This window comes from Dermacentor albipictus, unplaced genomic scaffold (genome assembly GCF_038994185.2).
Source record: "Dermacentor albipictus isolate Rhodes 1998 colony unplaced genomic scaffold, USDA_Dalb.pri_finalv2 scaffold_30, whole genome shotgun sequence".
Classification (NCBI taxonomy): domain Eukaryota; kingdom Metazoa; phylum Arthropoda; class Arachnida; order Ixodida; family Ixodidae; genus Dermacentor; species Dermacentor albipictus.
The window spans coordinates 1450162-1473487 of NW_027225584.1; the positions used below are offsets into that span (position 1 = coordinate 1450162).

Consider the following 23326-nt stretch of genomic DNA (forward strand, 5'->3'; position numbering starts at 1 on the left):
CTGGGGTCCATTACAATTAGTTGTTTAAGTCTAGGGAGGGAGAGAATGGAAGAAGGAAAGGCAGGGAGGTTAACCAGACAGGAGGTGTCCTGTCTGGTTTTTTGTACTAAAAAGTTATTGTTATCGCGTTGCCATGTAAAACGCCTCCTGGGTCCAGTCAAGCTGCTGACGGCAGCTTTTAGCCCGGGAGGACGTTTCTAGTCTGTACTAGAAGAAGAATAAACTTGAACTTGAACTTGAATCCAGTTTTGCTGAGGTGAAGGGGGAGTGAAAGGAAGAAAGAGAAAACAGTCTATATCGACTTTCACACATTGCACTAAGTTAAGTGCAGGATATCTACAGTCGGGCACTCGTGTCTGTTGTCTTCAGGTAGTGAAGAAGCTAGCTCTCGAATGGCTTTCTTGGTTAAAGGGACCCTGAAACGCTTTTGACGATTTTCTACAAACGCACTGAGTCGTTAGAGTAGGTTCTTCTGATCATTAATGGAGGAGTGTGGACGCACTCGCATCACGCTCCGCAATTTCCATGTTTTTCGTGTGGTACAGTTCTTCGAACCTACGAAAAGTGCACCTCATCGTTTCCGGGAAGTCAAGCGGCAGCCAGGGAGGCCAGAATTTTGGCCCTTGGACCATTTTTCACGGAAATACCACCAAGGGATTGCTACCTCCACAAGTGAGCCAGTGTAAGCCTGCCGACGAGTAGCGAGCGGCGGCAGCCGCGACGCCGGCTGCGACTCCGCCACTGCCGCGATGCCGACGCAGATGGCGTCTCAAACTCCTGCGCGTTGTGCGAAAAGCGGTTCAGCGGGAAGAGCCTCGACCAGCCATGATTCCAACACCGAAGAGCACATGGATTGCACGGACATCCAACCGCACCAGGCGATGACCACCGACGCAGGGATAAGCCCATCACCGTCCACCATCAACAGCGGTGAGAATACGACCGACAAACGCATTCAAGACGCCCAAGAGGCATGGACCACAGTTGTGTCCGTCAGGCAAAGAAAAATGCAACGGAGAGAACGTGCGCAGGAGCACCGGAAGAACGAATCTCCAAAGAATGCAGACAAGCCAAGATTTCGCCCGCGACGCAACGGGAAGAAACTACCACCCTTACCAAAGGACGATTTCAAGGTCATTGTGAGACCGCATCAAGGACTCCCGCTTCGCGCAATTGCAACTCCCGTGTTGGCCCGTGCTATTATAGAGGCTTGCAATGAAAAGATCCAAGGTGAGCAGTTTCTGCTACGCATTAAGCCTGGATCGAACATTGTAATTGTTTCAACCCCAGAAAAGGAAGTCGCAAACACATTGCGCCAGATTACATCACTCACGATAAATGGAAAACCCTATGCGGTGAAAGCGTATGTAGCTCTGGGGGACGGAGCAGTTCGGGGCGTAATCCACGGACTCACCCCACATACGCCCTCAGACGTCCTTAAATCGAAAATCAGAGTGCGCACGCTAAATGTGGAAGTCGCTCACGCACGAATGCTGGGGGACACTAAGAGTGCCGTCATTGTATTCTTCGGAAACCTAGTACCAAGATATGTGTACTACGAGGGAGGCGAAATGGCCTGCTATCCGTATCGAAATACAGTGCAAGTCTGCAAAACCTGTCAAAGGGTGGGTCACAGAACTGATGTGTGCCCACAACCGGAACTGTGTGTGTGTAGGATTTGTGGAACGGAAGATCCTGCAGAAAGACACGAATGTAACCCGAAGTGTGCCTCGTGCGGTGAAGCCCACCTAACGGGGGACCGAAGCTGCAGAAAGCGTCTAAAACAGGTTCGCCGACCAGAACCGTCGTCAGGACGCCAAGAACGGAAGCCATCAAAGGAACGCAGCCACAAGCGTAAACAAAGGTGGTTCGAGTCGGAGGAAGAAGAGCACGGATATACCACGGAAGGATCTATTCCCTTCGACCAGGAAAATTTCCCGGAAGTACACCGTCAAGAAACCGGGCGGGGACCAGAGAAGTCCAAGATGAAGAACGCAACACCTCAACACCCTCAGTCCAGGGAAACCATTGGCCGACCACAAATGGCGGCACCAAAGGTAAGCTGGGCGCAAGTTGCAGCTCCCACTGCACATCATACGAATCACAAATCGGTAGCGGATCAGAAACTTATAGAAGAAAATAGATCACTAAAAGCCAGTCTGGCAGAATTGAAGAGATGGCTGCCCTTAAGCAAACAATACACGACCTCGCAAACAAAACAAACGAAGCGTCTACAACACATGTTAGTAAACCCACACCAGCACCAGAAGAGCCCATAGGCAAGCAGCTGGAAACAATCACACATCAAGTACAGATAATGTTCGCAGAATTGCGTGCTCTTAAGAGACACGTAGACTACTCCCTAAGCTGCGTCAAAGTAACCACACGAAAACGCCTTGATGATAGCCCAGGAGCTCCTACCCGTCGTCCTAAAGTGATAGAGACGACGGATAGCGATAGTACCATTCATGGCTGACACGACACACAGAAACACTGAAAACCGTGAGGTATGGCAATGGAATTGCCGTACGTTACGTAACAAACATGCTGCCCTTGCACTATATATCCAGTCAGCGCCAGTCCTACCCGACATTATATGCCTACAAGAAATTGGGCAAATTACACAAAAACTAAAAGGATACGAGACGTATTCCAATCCTGATTATCCTAGGGTCGCCAGTTTTGCGAGAAAAGACCTGGCCCTCAGCGTCACGTATATGCCACAGCACAGGCACGTACCCAGGATTGTTTTTCAAGGGGGGGGGGGGGGGCACCACCTCCATCATCATCAGCAGCAGCATCATAATCATCATGCCCAGCTACATTTGTTCCTCTTGATGTCAATTAGAATATCGTCTATACCCGTTCGCTCTCTGATCCAAACCGCTCTCTTTCTCTCTCTTAACGTTATGCCTAGCAATCTTCGTTCGATCGCTCTTTGCGCGGTCCTTAACTTGCTCTCAAGTCTCTGCCCCATGTGTCAGCACTGGCAAAATGCACTGATTGCACACCTTACTTTTCAATAATAATGGTAAGCTTCCAGTCAGCTGGCAATAGCTGCCGTATGCGATCCAACCTATTTTTATTCTTCTGTGAATTTCCTTCTCATGATCAGGGTTGCCTGTGATTAATTTGCCTAGGTAAACGTGCTCCTTCACAGTCTCTAGTGGCCGACTGGCGATCCTGATCTCTTGTTCCTTTGTTGTTGTTGTTGTTGTTGTAGCCTTTGGCACGTGTGGCTCCTACCTACGATGGGGGATTGGCCAAGAAATGGGTGGATTATTCCAAAATAACATAGAGCATAAATTTCCTAATATCTATGCGAATAGCATTGAATAGGGTTGAATTACCGGCTAAAATAAATTCAGGAAGGTGCTGTTGAATGAGGAATAATTAATTTAAAGGTAATAAAAAAATAGAATTTAGCAGGGCATTCGTTCAGATTCTGTAAGGAATGTTTGGACAGCGAAGCATGCATCCCTGTGGCTGAATCCCAAAGTGGACGCCCCGAACAAAAGAATTGCAGGTTCTGTCAAGTCCAGGCCAATTCTTCGAAAAGGTATCTCCAACAATCTTTTTCTTAACGCAGCAAAGCGGCGGCAAGATAGAAGAAAGTGCTGTATCGTCTCCTCTTTCTCACAAAGAGAACAAAGGGGAGACGGAACCAAACCCGACCTGTATAAAGTGAAATTTAGGGAGGGAATGCGGCAGCATAATTTGGTGAGGCAGACCTCAAGCATCTTTGTGGAACAAGATTCGCTATGCCAGGGAAATGCCAGGTGTTTCTACTCTGGAGAAGCTGTCAAATGTGGGTTTCTGGGTTTCTGTGGGATTCAAATGTGGTTTCTGTCAAATAGGAGTTTCTGTATCTTGTTCATTACTGTTTTTAAGTGAGGTATCGTGACTCCTCTTGGTACTGTATACAGGTCAGCTTAGAATTTTTTCGCTGCTTTTACTATATTTTCGAGATTGCTGATGATATTCCCCTTTTTATCTTTTAGTGCATACATCTTGGTTTGTCCTACGCCAGGTTTCTTCTTTACTGATTTCAGGCTGCGTTCATTTTTTACGGCTTCTTCAGTGTTTCTCATGTTATAGTTTTGAATATCAGTTATTTTCGCCTTGTTGATCAGTTTTGACAGTTCCGCGAATTGCGTAACGCTGTGCGGCCGCCAGTCCCATACAACCGCCTAGAGCGCAGGACTCTGCGATTCTATACGTACTGCGCTCACCGCGAAAGGTTAGAAAAAGACCCACATAAGCACAGCAGAGAAGTGGCTACGTGAGGTGGTTCGACCGATAACTGTAGCAGCGTCATTCAAAACAAGTAATTGTTCTCCACTTCCGGCGGCGTTTTCTCTACTTCCTTTTTCAATAAAAAGATGTTGATCCATAAGTAGTCTCATAAACAACGCTTAACTTTTTTATTATTCGCTTTTGCTTGCGGTTTGGTTGTTGCATTGGCTCTCTCCCTTAGTATATCGCTTAATTTCTCAACTCCTTGCGATTTTTGTTTCCAGTTGCCAATTTTGCACGAAAAGTGCTATACAGTTAGGGAAAAACAGACGAGGTAACGGGCGACAGTCATCTTGCTTATGGGTTTAAGGGTTATTGCAGGGTTTCATGATGGACGCTCTTTCACATTATTTTATTTCCCCACCTTATCTAACCCATATCACATGTATATGGTTCCGGGCATCTGCCAGCGTCGCGGCCAGCCGTAACTCAAGAAAATAATGAAGTAAAGGGAAAAGTTAAACGCAATTGGCGTTTTCGCTGGCCGCAACTCGTTCCATGAGAGTACAGACCAGCTGAGTAACAACCGCATCCCTCTACTGGTCCCAGGATCAGCCTAAACAAAGAAGGTTGAACTAACAAAAGCAACAGCTATGCGCGTGACGGTTGAATAGATGGTGACAACTGAACGCATCGCGAGTTAATCGCGGGTGTGCGGAATCTATGAGAAAACTGTCCTTCACATTACAAGAGGTGCCGATAACTACCGCCGTCTAAAAGGACGGAAAAGGCAGCATAATGCTGACCGATGAACAGCTGTCAAGTCTCAATATTGATCTGGTGGCGCTTTAGGAATGTGTGAGGAGTGGTGGCGTGGGTGGGGAGGGGGGGGTATGCCACTTAATTTCGGGGGGGGGCGGGCCCCCCCTGGGTACGTGCTTGCCACAGCATGACACACAGCATCAAGTACTAACGGTGTGGCCATGCAAAAGAAATAAAGCCAAGACTGTAATCGTAAATATATACAGTCCTCCTCGAGAGCGAGCACCATGCTTCGATACCCTACTAATTTATGCAATGTCATACATGGAGCGAAAAGACAAGCTGCTTGTGGTTGGTGACTTCAATGCACCACACTCCGCCTGGGGTTACAACAAAGACTCAGTGAAGGGGAAATCACTACTTGAGACGACAGATCGATACGGGTTAGAACTCATTACGATACCGGGGTGTTACACACGTTTAGGCAATAGTGTAGCGGCGGATCTTTCTCGAGCCATCCAGGGGAGACGCGGTGGACAAATTTGGAGGAAAATTTGGGCAGTGACCATAACATTGTCTCGATAGGTATCAATTCCCCCAAAATCCGTCGCTCCCTAGGGAGGGCTTGCATTACAGACTGGACTGTATATCGAGATAAACAAGAGCAGCTCATTTTCACAGAAGATATTGAAACCTGGGTAGAGCAAATACGCGAAACATACGAAAGAGCAACGAGGGAGATTGCTACAACATCGGATATAACAGCGGTAGACAGCCGCCTCATACATTTATGGGAAGCACGCAGAAGCCTGACGAGACGATGGGAAAGACAAAGAATAAATAGAAAGCTCAAAATACGTGCCCAACTAACACAGGAGGCTAATGCTTATGCACAAACACTAGAAAACAATAATTGGCACCAATTATGTGAATCTCTACAAGGAACCTTACACACAAAAAATACATGGGCCATTTTGAGAAGCATGATAGATCCTGCAAGTACAAAAACAGCGACGAACCGAGATCTGCGATTACTTGAATGCGAATTTCGAGACGCTGATACCCATCTCCTAGACACACTAGAAGACATTTATATAGGAGCAAATTCCACGCAAAACCATGATACTCCCACATATTTAGGAGGGAACAATGAGGAGCTAGATGCCTCTATATCGGTGGCACAAGTTTTCGCAGCAGTGCAAACTTTCAAGAAAAATACGGTGCCTGGACCAGACAAAATAACAAACGCCATGATTCGCAATCATAGCCTCAATGCTTTAACAGGGCTAACAGATCTTTTTAACAAACATGTAAGGACTGAAGGAGGTCAAATCCCACAGGCATGGAAGCATGCAGAGATAATTCTAATACCGAAACCAGGGAAACCGAGGGACATAAAAAACCTCCGACCCATATCCCTTACCTCATGTCTGGGTAAGCTTTTTGAAAAGGTCATACAGATGAGACTCACTAGGTACATAGAAAACAGCAACCTTTTCCCGGAAACTATGTTCGGCTTTAGACAGCATATGTCGGTACAGGACGTGTTTCTCCTACTGAAAGAAGAAGTATTAAACACAGAGAGAGGAAATTCAGACAGATTCATAGTGGCATTAGATATCAAAACAGCTTTCGATACCATCTCGCACGAAAGCATTTTAACGGAACTATCGAACATGCACTGCGGCCGGTGCACTTATGAATACATAAAATCCTTTCTAGACAACCGCACAGCCACGATAGGGCTAGGATCCACCCGCTCAGATGTTCTACAGACCCCCAATAGAGGAACGCCGCAAGGTTCAATTCTTTCACCGCTACTCTTCAATATAGGGATGAAAGGACTAGCGGTGAAACTACAAGGGATCCCAAACTTAGGACATGCGATTTACGCGGACGACGTAACTCTCTGGACCGCAATGGGATCTTTAGGGGAACGTCACGAAACCCTTCAGAAGGCAATTAGCATTGTTGAGGATCATGTAACAAAAGCTGGCATGAATTGCGCCCCGGAGAAGTCCGAACTAATCCGAGTAAGAGCACCTTATACACGAAAGGACGATACACTTCCGATAAAGCTTGCTCTGGGAGGTCAAACAATACAGGAGGTATCTAAAGCTCGGATACTCGGACTATGGATACAGGAAAATGGAGCAGTAGGGCACACGATCGCAAATCTCCGGAAAACGGTTAACAGCGTGTCTAGGATGTTAAACAGAGTAGCAAGAAACAGAAAAGACTTCAAGGAGGAAGAGACGATAAGGCTCGTACAGGCCGGCATTTATCATAAGCCGTGTAACCTTTGGCCTTCCTTTCCAAACAGTATCAAACTCAGAGGAAACTAAAATAAACGCCCTTATACGCACAGCTTATAAGGCGGCTCTTGGTCTGCCGATTTGCACTAGCACGACCCTTTTTAATGGAATGGGTATTAGCAACACATTTGAAGAACTCGTGGCTGCAACACTGCACAACGAGAAAGGCTCAATTCCACGGAGCAAGGTCGAACACTTCTCCGTCGATTAGGGTATCCACTCAGACCGGCACATTGTAACGACCAAACAGAACTCTTCCCACCGAACATACGAGCTCAGATCTCTGTGTCCCCAATCCCTAAAAACATGAGCGAGAAATACCACAGACAAAGGCGCCTTGCACGGGCCAGGACACTCGAACGCAGGTTCGGTAGAAATCCGGAGGTTTATTACACGGACGCGTGCAAACAGGATAGCAAAACTTTCACTGTGGTAGCCACAAACGCACAAACTATAATTTCCGCAACAGTCAGAACAGAGTCCGTGGCCACAGCACAGGCTACTGCGGTGGCTCTGGCTATACGTGACGCTGAAAATAGAGCACGTTCTGCGTTAATACTAACCGACTCGCATTTGGCATGTCGCCTTTTCATGGCAGGCACCCTGCCCAAACTCACCATCAAAAACCTAGGAAGCAATCTCGCGGAACACCACGCTATTACGTGGTGTCCGGCGCACGCCGGAGTGAGGGGTAACGAGAGGGCGGACCGCCTCGCTCGAGAATATAGCATCCGAGCGACGGAACGCACTCTCGTAGAATCTCCGATCACAGCAAAAGATATCTTGGAGGCACAGAGACGAGGAAGGCAACGATATAGCTTTCCAGACACATCCTTGGACTCAGCACCAATGCGGGACTGGCGCCGAGTACAAACCCGTACATACCCACACCTACTCCTACTACACCACATACACCCCACCCGGTATCCCACCACTTGCCCTTGGTGCGGAGGGCGGCCATCTCTTAACCATATCACATGGTCGTGCCAGAGTCGGCCACAAGAAATCCAATCACCCCTTATGGGGCAAAACTCCAACAGTAGGCAGTGGGAGGTGTGCCTAGCCAGCACGGTGCGGGAGGACCAATTGGCCCTTCTCGACCAAGCCCGCCGTGCCGCGATCGCCAGTGGGGCCCTGGACTGAGGGACCCACCCACTGGACCTGAACGTGATTTTTTTTAAATAAAAGTTTATACTACTACTACTACTACTACTGATCATCAATTGACCCATCTAAGTGCTCTGCGTAAAGCGTGTAATTTATGATAAGGTTTTAAAAATGCACATCGCTGCCGATCGCAGCGCACTGCTCGGCGGAATTTTAAGCCGCCCCTACCCATATGACCGAAATAACCCATATGACGTCAGTGGGGCGAGCTATCCGATTGGCTGACCAGGGCGCGTGATCGATAATTTTTCCAACTTTATGGTAAACAAATGATCTTCGTAATAGTTGGAATGTTAGTTAATTTGTTTTTATAAAAAGAATGTAGCATAAAGAGAATGCACAAGAACAATTTTTCAGTACACTTAAGCACTTCCGGCACACAGCAAGTGTCGTCTGCTTGTGTTACAACGTACTCCATTTTGACGAGAGCTCCGCGGTCAGAGTTGGTCTCAGTCTTTTCGCGAGCACTACGATTCGACTTTGTTGCCTTGTGGACTGCAAACGTAGCGACTGGCAATATGTCAAGCTGCGACATCGTGTCCCTCTGCAAGGCAGCGTACGAGCGAACTGGCTGCTGCGCATCGGACTGCCGCTATCTGATCGGTGCCAGGATTTGCGCGTTTGTGGCCGTCACTTTACACCGGAAGATTACTAACGCAATAGCGTTTCGCGAGTCCCGTATTAGGGCAAACGTAAGCGCAAGGGGACAGGGTCTGGCCGCTTGACTGGGCCGTAACGGGACGAGCCGAGATGAGCAGAAGGGCAAATGTGAATGGTCTACACGGTGCAGCCACCTGGTGGCATAGAGCTCAACCATACACAGTAGCAGCAACGAAGCGTAGTCTTCTTTGCTGCTGGTACGTATTTTCCGCAGGAGTGTAATCATCAACACGTTGTTTTTATAAATGTTTAAAAGGTTTTACACTAGGTTAGCGCAATATTAGCGCTTTGTTTGGCTGGTTAAGCGTTGCGCCAACAAGTGTCTGGATCGTGCAGACCGATCAGGCAGCTCACGTACGTCTGCGCTAAAGTTCCTTCTTCAGCTTGAGTTTATGCCTCCAGTCATTTGCCGAAATGACCAGCTTGCCTGTGGTTAACGGAATACCAGACACGTTCGGCGCTACGACAGAATGCTCGCAACGCACGCTGCTTCGATAGCTTTCGCTTGGGGTCGACAGCCAAGCGGCTAGCGGAGAGGTTTCGCGCGGGCGGGGGCGGGCTCCAAAACCACCGGAAGTGGACGATGTGACGTCGCATAGTGACGCAGGACCAGTGAAGGCGGAGCTTAGCCCCGCTCGCTCGGCGAACGAGTTGAGGAGGAAAAGCATGGCTGTGGAGGAGGGTAACTTCTAATCGCTTGTAGCTCCATTAATACGTAACGCTTCACCCAAATTGTGGTGCGAATGTTCTACTTAAGCTATACCCTACGCGTCTACAAAATTTGTCTGAACCGTTTCAGGGGCCCTTTAAGGAAATGTGAGGCCAGGCTCCCAAGATATTTGCTCCTGTGAATGGCCTATCGTCCAGTCTATTCGTATGTTTAAGCCTAAATGGCTAACAAGCAAAGGGCGCCGGGAGAAAGTCCAGCAGATGTTGGCTGGCAAACATAAACGGCACTTCTGTGACTTGATAGCGATGGCCACGGCAGACATTGATGCAGGGAAATAGGTAACCTATGGGCATTTTTTTAGTTTTCCACTGATCCTACTGAGGTCACCTTCATCTAGACTCAACAACAGTGAAGCACTGTGGTTCATAGAGGACCCAAACCCGATGATAGTGCCATTGAGTAACCACAATGTTGTGTGCAAGGTGTTGATACATTACAACACAGCCTTTCTTTCCAGCACACACATCAAGCAAGTTTTCAGTGTCGCTGCAGATGCCTTTGCAAGAAAATGAGCGTAAATAACCAAATAACATATTTAAAAGCAATCGTTATTGAAGATAAACAACTTGTAAAGGGCTGCAGAGGATACACTGAACGAGCCGGGCTACCTCGCTTTATCTACTTTATTTGTGTAATGTTAGTAAAAGTATGGAGGAAAGTAATGTTGAAGTAATCGATTTATGTTTTACTAATTATTCAATTAATATAGTGGGGCAGTAATTGGTGACTGTAATCAATCACATTTTTGAAAGAAGTAGTTGTAATCAGTTACCTTTTTCCTGTAACATGTGCAAGTCTGGCGTAGGGTGCTTGAGTATTTGAAATTTCCAATAGGCATTGATTAGTCTTTTATTTGCTATTCAGTTTGAGAATTCACTATTCGATGTTGTAAAATATTCATTTCATTTGATTACAATGTAAGGAAAAACAACAGTTGCTGCAGTCTAGAGGGAGAAAGGTTGATGTGGTGACACTTGCAAATGAGTCTGCTTCAGGAAAACTATAATTGTCATGCATATGAACGAGTTTTTAATTAAAAGCCTGCACAAGTTTCCAGTCATTGATAAGCTTATTTTGCCTTATACCGCCTGGTATAAAATTTGGTGTCTTGATTTAGACAAGGCGATTTATTATTCAGTCAGCCTCACCATGTTTGCACTCCTTTAATATAATATACAGTGCTGTGGTATCATACCTAGAAACTTCAAAACATGCATCTAATTATACGTAGTCAAAAGTTCGACGGAATACCGTCTTGTCAGGTAAAAGCACTCTTAGAAAGTGAAGCAGGTCACTGACCAAGGTCAAAATAAAAATGAAATTGTTAAAATTTTATATTTATTTTGACCTTGGTCTATGACCTACATTAACTATATGCACAATGACAGCATTGCCTGTGAACAATGTGACATACAAAAGCAGGCAATTGAGCTAAATGGCTGAAACACTGGCTTTTGCCTTCTTGTGCCTTTTTGCTCTCTTGTGTGTCTTGCTCAGCTCGTGTTATGGGTCACGACCAAATGGCCCAAATCTACACAGGCTTTCACAGCCTTTAAACCATTCATTTACTATGCTTTACTTTAAGAGACATATGTCTGTGTGTTAATTGTGATGTGCTGTGTATAAAACGTGCATGGAGACTGCATGTGCACATACATTTCACCCTGTCATCATCTGAACTCTTTCCTTTTTGTTCCCTTTCTCCGCCATCACACATGTGGAGTAGCAGGACAGAGGCAAAGCTTTTAATGCCAACTTCCATACCTTTCTGATATTGAAAATTTATTCTCCCTGTACTTTCTAAACAAATTTCCTTTGTCACTGGTTGTTACCCGCCGTGGTTGCTCAGTGGGTATGGCGTTAGGCTGCTGAGCACGAGATCGCGGGATCGAATCCCGGCCACGGCGGCCGCATTTCGATGGGGGCGAAATGCGAAAACACCCGTGTACTTAGATTTAGGTGCACGTTAAAGAACCCCAGGTGGTCTAAATTTCCGGAGTCCTCCACTACGGCGTGCCTCATAATCAGAAAAGTGGTTCTGGCACGTAAAACCCCATAATTTTTTTTTATTGTCACTGGTTGTTGTATACTAATCTTGTCAGTTTTTATTCCATCTAATCATTTATGTACATTCTTTACTGGGCAAGTTTCATGGTTGTTGCACTTATTGTCTTGTCTGTGTGATAGGTTGATGTGAAGCAACTTTCCTACTGTTGGTCCATTTCAGCAGGTTTTTCTTTTTAACTTGTGCCCAAATTTTCAACTCTCTGTGGCAATATTTTTCCTTTATGAGCAAATGGCCTTGTAATCAAGAATGGTTTTGGTGCCTGTACGATAGGAGTAATCTCTTCATTGAAGTACAGTAATCTCAGCACACTTAAGTGTGAATTCACGTTTAACATCAATGCCTAAGCAACGAGATCATATGTCGGCAGTCACTCTGCAAGCTGCCACCGGTTGAAAAGTTTGTTCATCTTGTTCACGTGGCACTGTTGGCACATATGTCAACAGCAGAGTATGTGCCTAACCTACAGTACCTATTCATTAATCTGTTCATTAGCTTCACATAACAATGGCAACGACATAACATTTTAAAAAGTATTTTAGGGAAATCACATTGCAGACACTTACAAAAACTTATTTTGTCTTGCACTTCCCTTTGGTAGTTTTAACTCTGCATGTATGTTTAATTGTTCGATCACAAACCATCTTGCTATATATGATCAACGTGCAAGTTACTTATCAAGCATAAGTCCAATGAGAACAATGGGCGTGTGCATTCCCCTGGCCGCCTTGAAGTTTCTGTGTTGTTATACAGTGCACATATGGTCTTCATTTTCAAACAATAAATTCGTGCGTAAAACCAGTAAATATAATGTCAACTTATGGGCTTCTCTAAAGTACAGACACTTCTTAATGGAATAGCCCATGATTTTCATTGGCTTCTTTAATTTTCTCGTGTACATCCTCCCTCATTTCAGAGCCACTGAATATGTGCCACTTCGACACAAGAAGCATACAAGCCTTAAATGCATTTTTACATATGCTTCAAACTTCTTTCTCCTTACACCTGTCCTCCCGGAATGAACATCAAACATTGCCTTCACCCTGGTGCCATTGCTGCATCCACGTCTCACATTGTGGATCTGCATGAACTGCTGCTTGCATTTCTATGTATCGTGTGAACGCTGGGGTGCATAAACATTGCATGCTGTACGACATTAAAACGAACACAGTCATATGCATTGAATTAAGTAATATAGCGCTAAATTGCCTTCCTTACATATTTTTCACTTCAAATATATTCCAATACGTGCATCGAGTCTGCATAGTTTACACACGTCTCTCTTCACACAAAATTTAACTGACACATTTTAAGAAACCTTTACTTCATCCAGCAAATTCAAAGGCAGGAACATAAAAGAGGCACAGACTAGCTTTTTTATACGGCCGTGTCTCCTGTGACCGGGGCACAGCAAACGAAAGGTGCCCGAAATGTCTACGTTCACCCATGACGTCACGTCCGCTATAACCCATGATGTCACATCCGTTCATTTCCATGGCGTCTGTCTTACAGAGCCGGTTGCTCCACGAAGCGGTCCGTATTCCGTGCCCACTTAGAGCGTGAGTAATTCATCTTTCCACGCTATATGCGCGTAATAAAAGCTTGGGGCTGTGAGCTGTTTGATGCGTTACGATTAGTTACCTTGTGTGCATATTTTGTCTCCTGGCCGCGTCAAATTGCAGCCGGCATGTGGAATGGGCCGTGGCATCTTATATGGAGCTGCTCATGTCAGTGGTATTGCCTCCGTCAGGATCGTCAGTGCGTGCACAGAACCATTTAGTAGTCTGGTTCAGGGGAGGATGCGCGAAAGAACGAAGACGTAAGAAAACACTGGCATGACGAGCTGTTCCGTCAGATCGTGTTACATCGCGCTTTTTTTCTAAAACCATCTCCCTCGAACGCGAGGATCTTAGAACAGCATTACTACTGCTTTTTTACAGCTTTGCTGCGGCTCATTTAATCATCACCTGCATTCTTTTCATAATACAAATGGCATCGCCGCGCGGAAGAGCGTCTCTTGAAGTTTCCAAACAAGAGCCAATGCCGCCGTGCCTGCCGCATACACGCTTACCTTTCCTAACGCAGTTAAGACGCGGCACCACCTCTGCTACTGCGTGATACATGGTCACAGTGATAAGAAAATTAAAAAGAACAAACGAAATTGATGCAGAAAATGTCAACCTTTGCCAAGCGTGATAAACGGACCTGCCTCGCTAGATGAGTTGAATAAATCGGCGTCCTGAAGTCAGCTTCGCCGCAGTAGACTAGTGTTACGCGGTGAAGCATGCCAGAAGTGAAGAGTGACCGTTTTCACGCGACATATATGTGTTCCTTAATGATGCACGCGTGCTCACGCCCTCTCCTGTTACATTACGCGCGCCGAGGCGCCTAATAAGTGTACTGGCCGGCCTTCAGCGCTATTTCAGACGCGGCTGTGATGCGTTGAACCGTTGGTTTGTCGACCTCTTAAGCCAGTTAATGTTTACACAGCCATTTTTTTCTGAACTGTTGATTTCTTCCATAATAGCTACGTAATTTCGTAGTTTCCTGTGCAACTGCTTTGGTCATATGCGAATCAAGGTGTTCTCTTTAGCCGAGCGCAGTTTTCGAAAGCGAAACGACGCTTTTGCATCAGCATATAGTGCCGTCGCCCATTTACAACACAGTCAATCAATGTCACTTTGTATGTCACTGGGAAACCACCGAACGCAGGGAACTCACTCGCATGCGGGGAACTGCATAACTAGCCACTGGACTCTTGGGAAGCTGCTTTGCATCAAAGGGCAGGTACCCTTGCTATGATTCACCGCAAAACATTTTGTATGTCTAACCGCTTAACATATTTGTACTGCGGTGAAGCTAGTCTTACAGAACCGAATTTCGCAATGCTTTTTAGACTCCTGCATCTCTACCAGCCACTACCAAACGCTTGTCGGTACGTCTCTTGGCAAAGATCCAGCTAAATCTCCACCGTTGGGAGTGGGGGAGACTCACGCATATGAAACTGCAAGGAAAGCAGTTGCCCTGATGAAGGCACGTTCCCCTGTCGAAACATTTGCACCAGCCTGTTCGACCACCGTTATCACTGCAACATATATTTGTGTGTTGCGGTGAAGCATGCCGATATTGGGAAAGATTCACATGAATCTGAAATGTATGGTATCAGTCAGCGACGAACCTAATGTTCTACTCTCAACAAAGCAGATTTTCGTGGCAGGATGCATGATGTCTTGAGAACTTTTGTTGGCTAAAGCCATACATGCCAGGTTAGCTTTTGTTACAATAATACGCTTTACCGCAATATGCAAGAGTCCTCGCTGCAGTACACGCCCGCCAGAGTTAGCCAAAACCTTACATGACCGTTCACTGCAAACATCCTGTATTGCGGTTAATCGTAATAAAGCACATTTGTCAGTTTAGAATGTAAAGACCCATGCCCTTCGCTTTTGTGGTATTATGACTCAGTTTAATGAGAACATGTATTCACTGCTAAAAACATCCACATTGAAATGCAGATATGAACACTGATGGGCAGCCTGTGTGATGTTTTATGCCTTTACTTTTTTGTGTACCGGTCACGCTGCCATTATTAAGTTTTCCTGTACTTTGTGCTGACGTACGTAACATTACATCACAATGAGCCACTGTATAATCAGTGTTCAAGGACCAGCGTGATGGTTTTTCTCAAGAAAGGTTTGGGTTATTTTGTTGTGAAGGTTTGTTTAAGAGAGGCAGCTTTCTGAGAAGAAATCAGATGTCAGCAAATAGACCTCAGTGGCACAGTAATCTTGGCTATCTTTTGCTGAAACGTGCCCTAGACATAATTGAGTGATTTGCACTTGCAAATAGACAGCAGCCTTAGCTTGGGAGACCAGTGATATGGCATATTTTATCAAACTAGGCGACACATTGCATTACCAGTCCGAACAGAGACCTGTTTAAATGTTTGTCACCTTTTACACCTAAATTTTCGACCATGAGTTCAGAAAAATCTGCAGCACATTTAGAACCTAGATTTTAAATGCTCTATAAGTTGGCTTCTTGTTCACTGCAGTTGTGCTCGGCTTTTGTCCAAACGGGAGAGCGCTTCTGCATAGCTCATTAGGGAATTCTTATTTACATACCTTCTTTTTATTTATCTCGCCTACAATCACAATCAAATGTTTATAGCACATGAATGTGCTGTGCATGAATCTAACTTACAATGCCATGTTCAACAGCACAGTGCATGTAGCTGGTGTTGGTTCATTCAAGCTAAGCATTACTACAGCCTTTAACTAATCCCGGCCATCGAAATGCGGCCGCCGTGGCCGGGATTCGAAATGCGGTCGCGGGATCGAATCCCGGCCACGGCGGCCGCATTTCGATGGGGGCGAAATGCGAAAACACCCGTGTGCTTAGATTTAGGCGCACGTTAAAGAACCCCAGGTGGTCAAAATTTCCGGAGTCCTCCACTACGGCGTGCCTCATAATCAGAAAGTGGTTTTGGCACGTAAAACCCCAAATATTATTATTTAACTGTGGGTATCATGGTATGAGAGCAGAGAAATGGATATGCAAAGACAGTTGGGCGCATTGAGACATCTTTGTTGTGTGAAAGGTGGCAGATACACAAAATGGGGAGAACCTATGCACTTTCATATTTTCTCGCGCACAAAAAAAAAAGCCGGAGGAATAAGGTTTCTTCACTGTGACATAGAAACTATATGTTTGCTCTCAAAGGTAATCCTGATTCATTGGATTTGTTCCTGTGCTGTGTTTATTTTCTTGAGTGCGCTTTAGTTTTTGCACGTTAATTGTTCAAACTCGTTTTTATTTTCACAGACTGAACATCCCACATCTTGGTTTGACTTCCTGGCACAGGATACTTGCACTTAGCATGGAGTGATGAAGCAGAGCTGTGTACTTTTATTAAATGTGCAGATTTTAGCAGTATAACAGCACTTCATTAAAAAAATTTGTGCTGAAAATAAAGTGTTCCTACCCACATACCTCGTTGTCTATTTATTTATTTATACTGTCAACTCTCATAGAGGGTCATAACAGAGAGGAAAATAGAATTAAATAAATCAAATATGGACAATATCAATGTACGTAAAGTTGCTTAACATTTGTCAATTCACAGTGAATAAGATGTTCACTTGAATGCTGTTCAGCACACTTCTGACATTTATCAAAATACCTACAATGAATATCAAGTCGCACCTATCACTTGGCACTTCAAAACTAAATCGAAAACTCCCATAAATGTGCCTCAGCAACATTTTCAAAGTCGGTGACATCTTTTAGGCTAACAATAGCGTTTGGCAATTCGTTCCACATTTCTATCGCATCCGGGAAAAATGAGTATCGATATGTATCACTGTTGGTACGGTACGGCTTTATGACGTAGTCGTGGTTAGTTCGCAGGTTTCTTTTGCCTGGAGCGTGTAGATATTTGAGCTTATCAATCTTAAGTTGATCCTGCATTATTTGATAAAGCACCTTCAGCCTATATTTTTTCCTACGTACCTCAAGAACATCCAACGTGCCGCCAGACTCTGTATCCTTTCCAACTTCCTCTTAAGCATCACTTGATGGGGACTCCAAACAACGGCTGAATATTCTAGTATCGTCCTAATGAATGCAGTATATGCAATAAGTTTTACATTACGGGATGTACGTTCCAGTTTTTTCTCAGAAAATATAACTTTTGATAGGCAGTCATGCAGACGTCATCTATATGTTAGTGGTTCTATGTCAATTTTGCTTGTATTCCTGTATTCTCTTCGGCAGAACCACTCATATGGGGAACTTATCATGATAAGTGCTCATGAGTGTTTTAAAGAACAGCCTTGAACCCTACTCGTGCACTGGTAAAATGTATAGATTCAGTGAAATTGAAACAGAAGGCAAAATAGCAAACATGATGCGGTATTTGTCAGACAATTATGTCAGCAATTTTTGCATAAAACAATTTACTTAGAGCATACTAGCACTACAAAGTACCCATCTTTCTTGTTAGGCATACATTACCACAAGCTCTTTAAGTGTGGTCACAAGAGAGATGCTGGCTTTAATGAGGAACTATAGAGGTTAAAGGCAGCCATGAAAATGTATTAAGAAATAATGCAATGCATAGCATTTACTCAGTTCAGAGAGCTTCCAGAGTTGCCATAAGGCCTTGATAGCTGTGGGTGAGGGAACAGTTGTAGTCCAATTGGAGTATGAGAAATTAACATTAAGATCGAAAGAAGTAACAACTCGTAATGCAATTAAAAAATCTTGCTATACTTTTAAAAAGACAGTGAAATGAAATTAGTGTGACAATTTCCTTTTACTTCATTTAGGTTCAACATACTTATTTTACTAACACAAAAAAGCAGAGGCGTGAAGCACATAAGATGCTAGTGTGTTTTTATATTCTGCCTTCTCTAAATTCAAAGTTCAGTAAAGTTAACTTAGAAAGCTACAGTGAAGCCATTGCGTCTGCCTGTATGGTGCATAACAGCAGCAATCGCCAGCCTAACTGCTTGGGTTTACAATGCCTTATTTTTATTTTATACCTTTTAAGTGCTGAGCTATTGGAAGATTGATTAATGTGACCAACATGCTGAACCAGTAGTTCACTGAGTAAAATACATGGAGAAGGGTGGAAAGATAGGACAGAGCACAGGGTATGTACTCCGTGTCCACCTAGTGAAAATGTCCATTTCATCCGCTGCTGAAGTTCTGATTGGCTGGGCTGGGGTATGCATGAGAAGGAGACATGCCCCCCCAGCTAATTTGCACTTCAGCAGAAGAGGATATTTACATGTCCACTAGATGAATACTTACAAAGCTATTTAATAAAGTACTTCTGCAACCAACATGCCTGCTATGCCATCCTTGCTTTCAATGTCTGTCTTACTAAGTGTGAAAGAGCCAGGTTTGTGCATGAAAAGTTTCCCTGAGGGTGTGTGCCTTGAAGCCCGTAGTTGTAATCACAGGAAACGGGGTTGGATCCAGAGTAGCACCAAAGGGTAAGCCTTCATCGAAACAAATATGGAGGGAAGTGACTGCATGCTCAAACTTGTCAGCTCACAAGTTTGCCAACACCAAGTGATGTCAGAAGTTGATGAAGCCTACATGCTTAATGTATAACCGCTTAGGCCAAAATTATTTAGATACTTTTTACGAGAACTACATGTTTACTGGAAATCTCAAAATAATTATGTTAGTGCAGAATACCTTGTACTAGTTGTGACGTCCTTGAAAGAATGAAAATGTTTGAGTTGTACTTGTGTGGTGCATGAAGTTACTTTTTAAAAAGAACTCACCAATGGAAACAAAATGCAAAGAGTAGTACTCGAAATATATTGCCACCTCTTTAGGGCTAGATGAATTCAAATAATAATAATAAGCACATGAAGATCGGGCATAAAAGATAGATGTTTTGGCTCCCACATGAAAGCCTTGTTCACAAAGATTGTGAACAAAGCTCCAGTTGAACCAGCTCTTATTTTTTATTTTTATGGTTGGCATCTAATTTTAAACTACTTACCATGCCTCTTTTGACCAAACCAGACAGGCTGCCGTGAAACTCTTCACTACTTCAATTCAAATAATTGGAGGTTGGCAAATACATGGTATCGAATAGTCAAGCACTGATGCATACAGTTACAGCAGGCATATTTATCTTGGAATTAAGCACCATGCTTGTGTTGTCTAGTAAAAAAAAGACAGCTATCAAGGAAAATTAGGATTATTTTTAAACAAAAGTAATTATACCTCATATACTTGTAGCAGATGTAGTGCTTCTCAAGAGTCAAGTTCAAAAAGACAAGATATATTCAAAAAGACAAGTACATGTTTTGCTCGCCAAGTGACTTTTACTGTGCTCAATTATGAAAAGTATGCTATTGTATGGATAATGTAATTTGCTAATGTAAAGAAAGAACAAGCCAGGATCTCTTGCTTCATATACGTGCGCTGAATCAATAAAGTAATTAAGGAAGAAGAACACCAGAAATAAACACAAATATTTGTGTGCTTTCTGGCATAAAATAATTCTCATGTAAGCCACGTAACATGCTTTCCAAAGCATCCCCTGCCTTAACTTACAGCTGCATCACATGAAGGCACTTTCTAAGAACACACATGCCTCATGATCATTCACTGTGTTAGTGCATGACTCCCACTGAAGTAGATTGAGAACATATCTGGGCATTGCATTCAATAGCTGATGTAGAGTGAGAAGACTACTGCTTGTAGGTATGAATGAACCAAGTGAATAAGAAATATAGGTTCTCAAACTTCTAGTAGTAAGTGTGGGAGCACTTAAGAAAAACAAAATGCAACTAAAAATTGCAACACATGATGAAATAACTGAAATAGCTAGGGAGAGTTTAATAGACCAATAAACAGGAAACTGCAAATTCCCAACATTTCTTAATACTTTTCATCACATGTACTCACCTCATAAGTATGACTTCCCATAATGCTCGAGCCTCTGCCTTAGTTTCATAATTCCCCAATCTCGCTGCTTTGCTCATGCTGATTGACATCTAGCACAAAGGTTGGCAAAAGTAGCTGAGCATGTGCATGTGTTGTGAGGCAAGCTGCCCACATCTAGTAGCCGCATGCCAATTTCTCAGAGTAGATGAAAGGGAAGCCTTGAGGGTAAACCATAGGGAAGACGGATACCTTGGTTCAATGATAACTGAAAACGCCAACATGGAAAATTTTGACAGCCCACAGAAGCAGCAGAATTGACATGGTGTGGAAAAACTGAAAAGAAGCATTATGATATGTACGTTACAGAGGTTCCAGTTAAGTTGCAGATTTTCACTGTCTAATAAATTTACAAGACAATACATGACCAGCAATACTGTATGGAACCTAAACAATTTTAATAAAGTTACCTAGAAATCAGGATGGAGAAGTGACTGAATTGAGGATGCTAAAATGGATGAGGTGGAGGCAGATTGTGAAGACGTCTTAAAAAATTAACATTCAACACACACTTAAGTTGGCAAAGATTGGATTCAATGTTCAAGAAGAAATTGACTAAGATAATTTATTGGTATACATACATGAGAGAGCAGTAACAATACAGCAGAGATAACTGTCATGCAAGAGGAAAGGACGTTAGTCTAAAAATTAACATTTGATCAGAAGAATGGTTATGCATGGGCTCAGGCTCATGTACAATTCTGTATGGTACGCATGATTTCAGAGCTGCATCGCATAAGGAACTGTGGCCTTACATGCCTCGATTATGAAATAATGTGGGCCAAGAGTGGAACCAGGATAGCATCGAGAGGGGGCCTCCTCCAAAAAGAGAACGGTAGGGAAACGGGGCGAGAGAGATTTCCTACGCAACAGATACAGAGTCATATGAGTCATAGTCATAGAAACCATGACCCAAGGAGCTGCACAACAAGGTATATACATTCAAATCTCTGCAGTTAAATCTCAGTATAACGAAATTCTCGATATAACGAAGTGTTTAACTTCATAACCTCTTCTCCATAGAACACCATGCATTTACAGCCTCAATATAACGAAGTGTGTTTGTGTGCAATTTCAATACAACGGAATTTCGCTTCTGTCGCAGAGGAGTGCCAAGACAATCAATGGTAACTTCCGCGGACGCAGATAGTCAAATTATTGAAGTACAAGCGGCTGCTTGCAAACGCACCTCTCAATCTGCGTGCAGTGCGACAAGAACAACAGCTTGGAGCAGCATCATGTTCCGTATAAATTAAGTCCAAGAGCGATCAGATCCTATCGCGCCCCGCGCACTTGTGCTTAAGGTGCGAGTGAAAGTGTGCGAGGGTGAGACAAGAAAGATGGTGGCTTCATAAGTGCCACCTTGCCACCTGAGCAATGGCAAAGTGGGGGAGGAAAACGAGCTCGCGGTAACGTGATCAAGCATGCCCGAGGGGGCGGAATGGGGGTGGGGTCAGTTGGCGCGCGTCTCGGCCATGTCTGCGCGTGGCTGTAAGCGCGGCTGAGCGCATACGCAGCCGCGCACCCCGCTCTAGAGGTAATCTGCTGCGTGTGGAAAGTGCGGACATGCCAAGACGACGTGGCATCATGTAAGCTGTTTTCCCGCACGTTTAGTATTGAAGGTTGCGCAATCTCGAGCTTTGATGACCCGTTGGAACGAGAAGCAGACGAAGCATTCGCTCCCAGCTGCCGGCGCTTTTCATGATAGCGTCGTCGCAGTGCGACTGGGCGACGCTTTGGGGGCGGAGTGCACGCGAAAGCATATGGCGTCACTTAATTCGTACCGCTGATGTGAAGATATCAACGTGGCATGAAACCGTATCATTCATCGCTGACTCCTATATTTGTCAAAATAAATTGTTTTCTCATTCAAACATGCTTTTTTTTTTATTGCCCAATAATTCAGAAAATTGCATGGCCTCTTTCTGTGCAACAAAAATCGATCGGTGACTGTACTCATTTGCATAACAGATCGAATTTCAATGCAACGAAATTTCTATATAATGAAGCGAATTGCCGAGTTTACCTACTTTGTTATATCAAGGTTTCAGTGTATAACGAAGTTTCCTGTTCTCTACACGGGGGTGGCAATGTGGGCTTGTTCGTTGATCATCATGGAACGGCATGCAGTGTAGCGCAGACAAAACAAGAACACAAGAAGAAATGAAACACAGACACAAGCGCCTTATTATGTCTGTGTTTTATTTCTTCTTGTGTCCTTGTTTTTGCTGCATTACACTACATGCCATTCAATACTTTCACTGTCACATTCATGAGCACTGAAAACCTAGAATCAACTAATATCTTGCCTGATTTGCTATAATAAAAAAGAAAAATGTGGGTATAGTAAGTCTAATTGAGTTCTGGCGATTTTAGTATCACTGACATATAGCTTTTAAGAATGTTTAATCGTTTCTTCCGTTAAGGCAGAGTACATGCTCAACTGCTACAATAAGTGTGAACATACGCAAAAACGACATTTTTGGCTCTTGCATCAATTTTATCGCATGTTGCATGATTTAATCAAGTGGTTTCAATTTGACGAAGTTCTCGATTTAACAAAATAAAACCTCACATCCTAATAAAATTTATTAACTAGACTTACTGTGCTTTATAACCAAAGTACTGTATAACTACAAGCAGCTACAGCCGCCACGAGTGGCGAGCAGAATTGAAATGACATTGCTTTAGTCGAAACACGCCGAGCGCTGCTGCTAAAGTACGCGCCACATGCATCGGGCAAGAAAAAATCTGCGGGAACCGCGGTACCACACGCAGTTATTCAAAGCAGCACATAAAAGTGCCGCGGACTCAAGTTGGTTAGTAAATGCATTCGGAACAAGTCTTTCGATTACTCAATTAATATATCAGCCACATGCTCTTACCCGCCGTGGTTGCTCAGTGGCTATGGTGTTGGGC

The 23326-nt window shown here is 44.2% G+C and overlaps 1 protein-coding gene across 3 annotated transcripts in view; it reads left to right on the forward strand.

The window, feature by feature from the left end:
- Nucleotides 1-16838, forward strand: part of LOC135908429 (GRIP and coiled-coil domain-containing protein 2-like) — a 217187-nt gene extending 200349 nt beyond the window's left edge. The window contains exons 12-13 of one of the 3 annotated variants that reach the window (XM_070529777.1): nt 13448-13494; nt 16760-16838. In XM_070529777.1, coding sequence (XP_070385878.1) covers nt 13448-13494; nt 16760-16823 — 111 coding nt within the window. In that variant the 3' untranslated portion in view covers nt 16824-16838. The remainder of the gene's footprint in view (nt 1-13447; nt 13495-16759) is intronic. The other 2 variants (XM_070529780.1, XM_070529778.1) reach the window with 2 other exon arrangements.
- The last annotated feature ends 6488 nt before the right edge of the window (nt 16839-23326 follow it).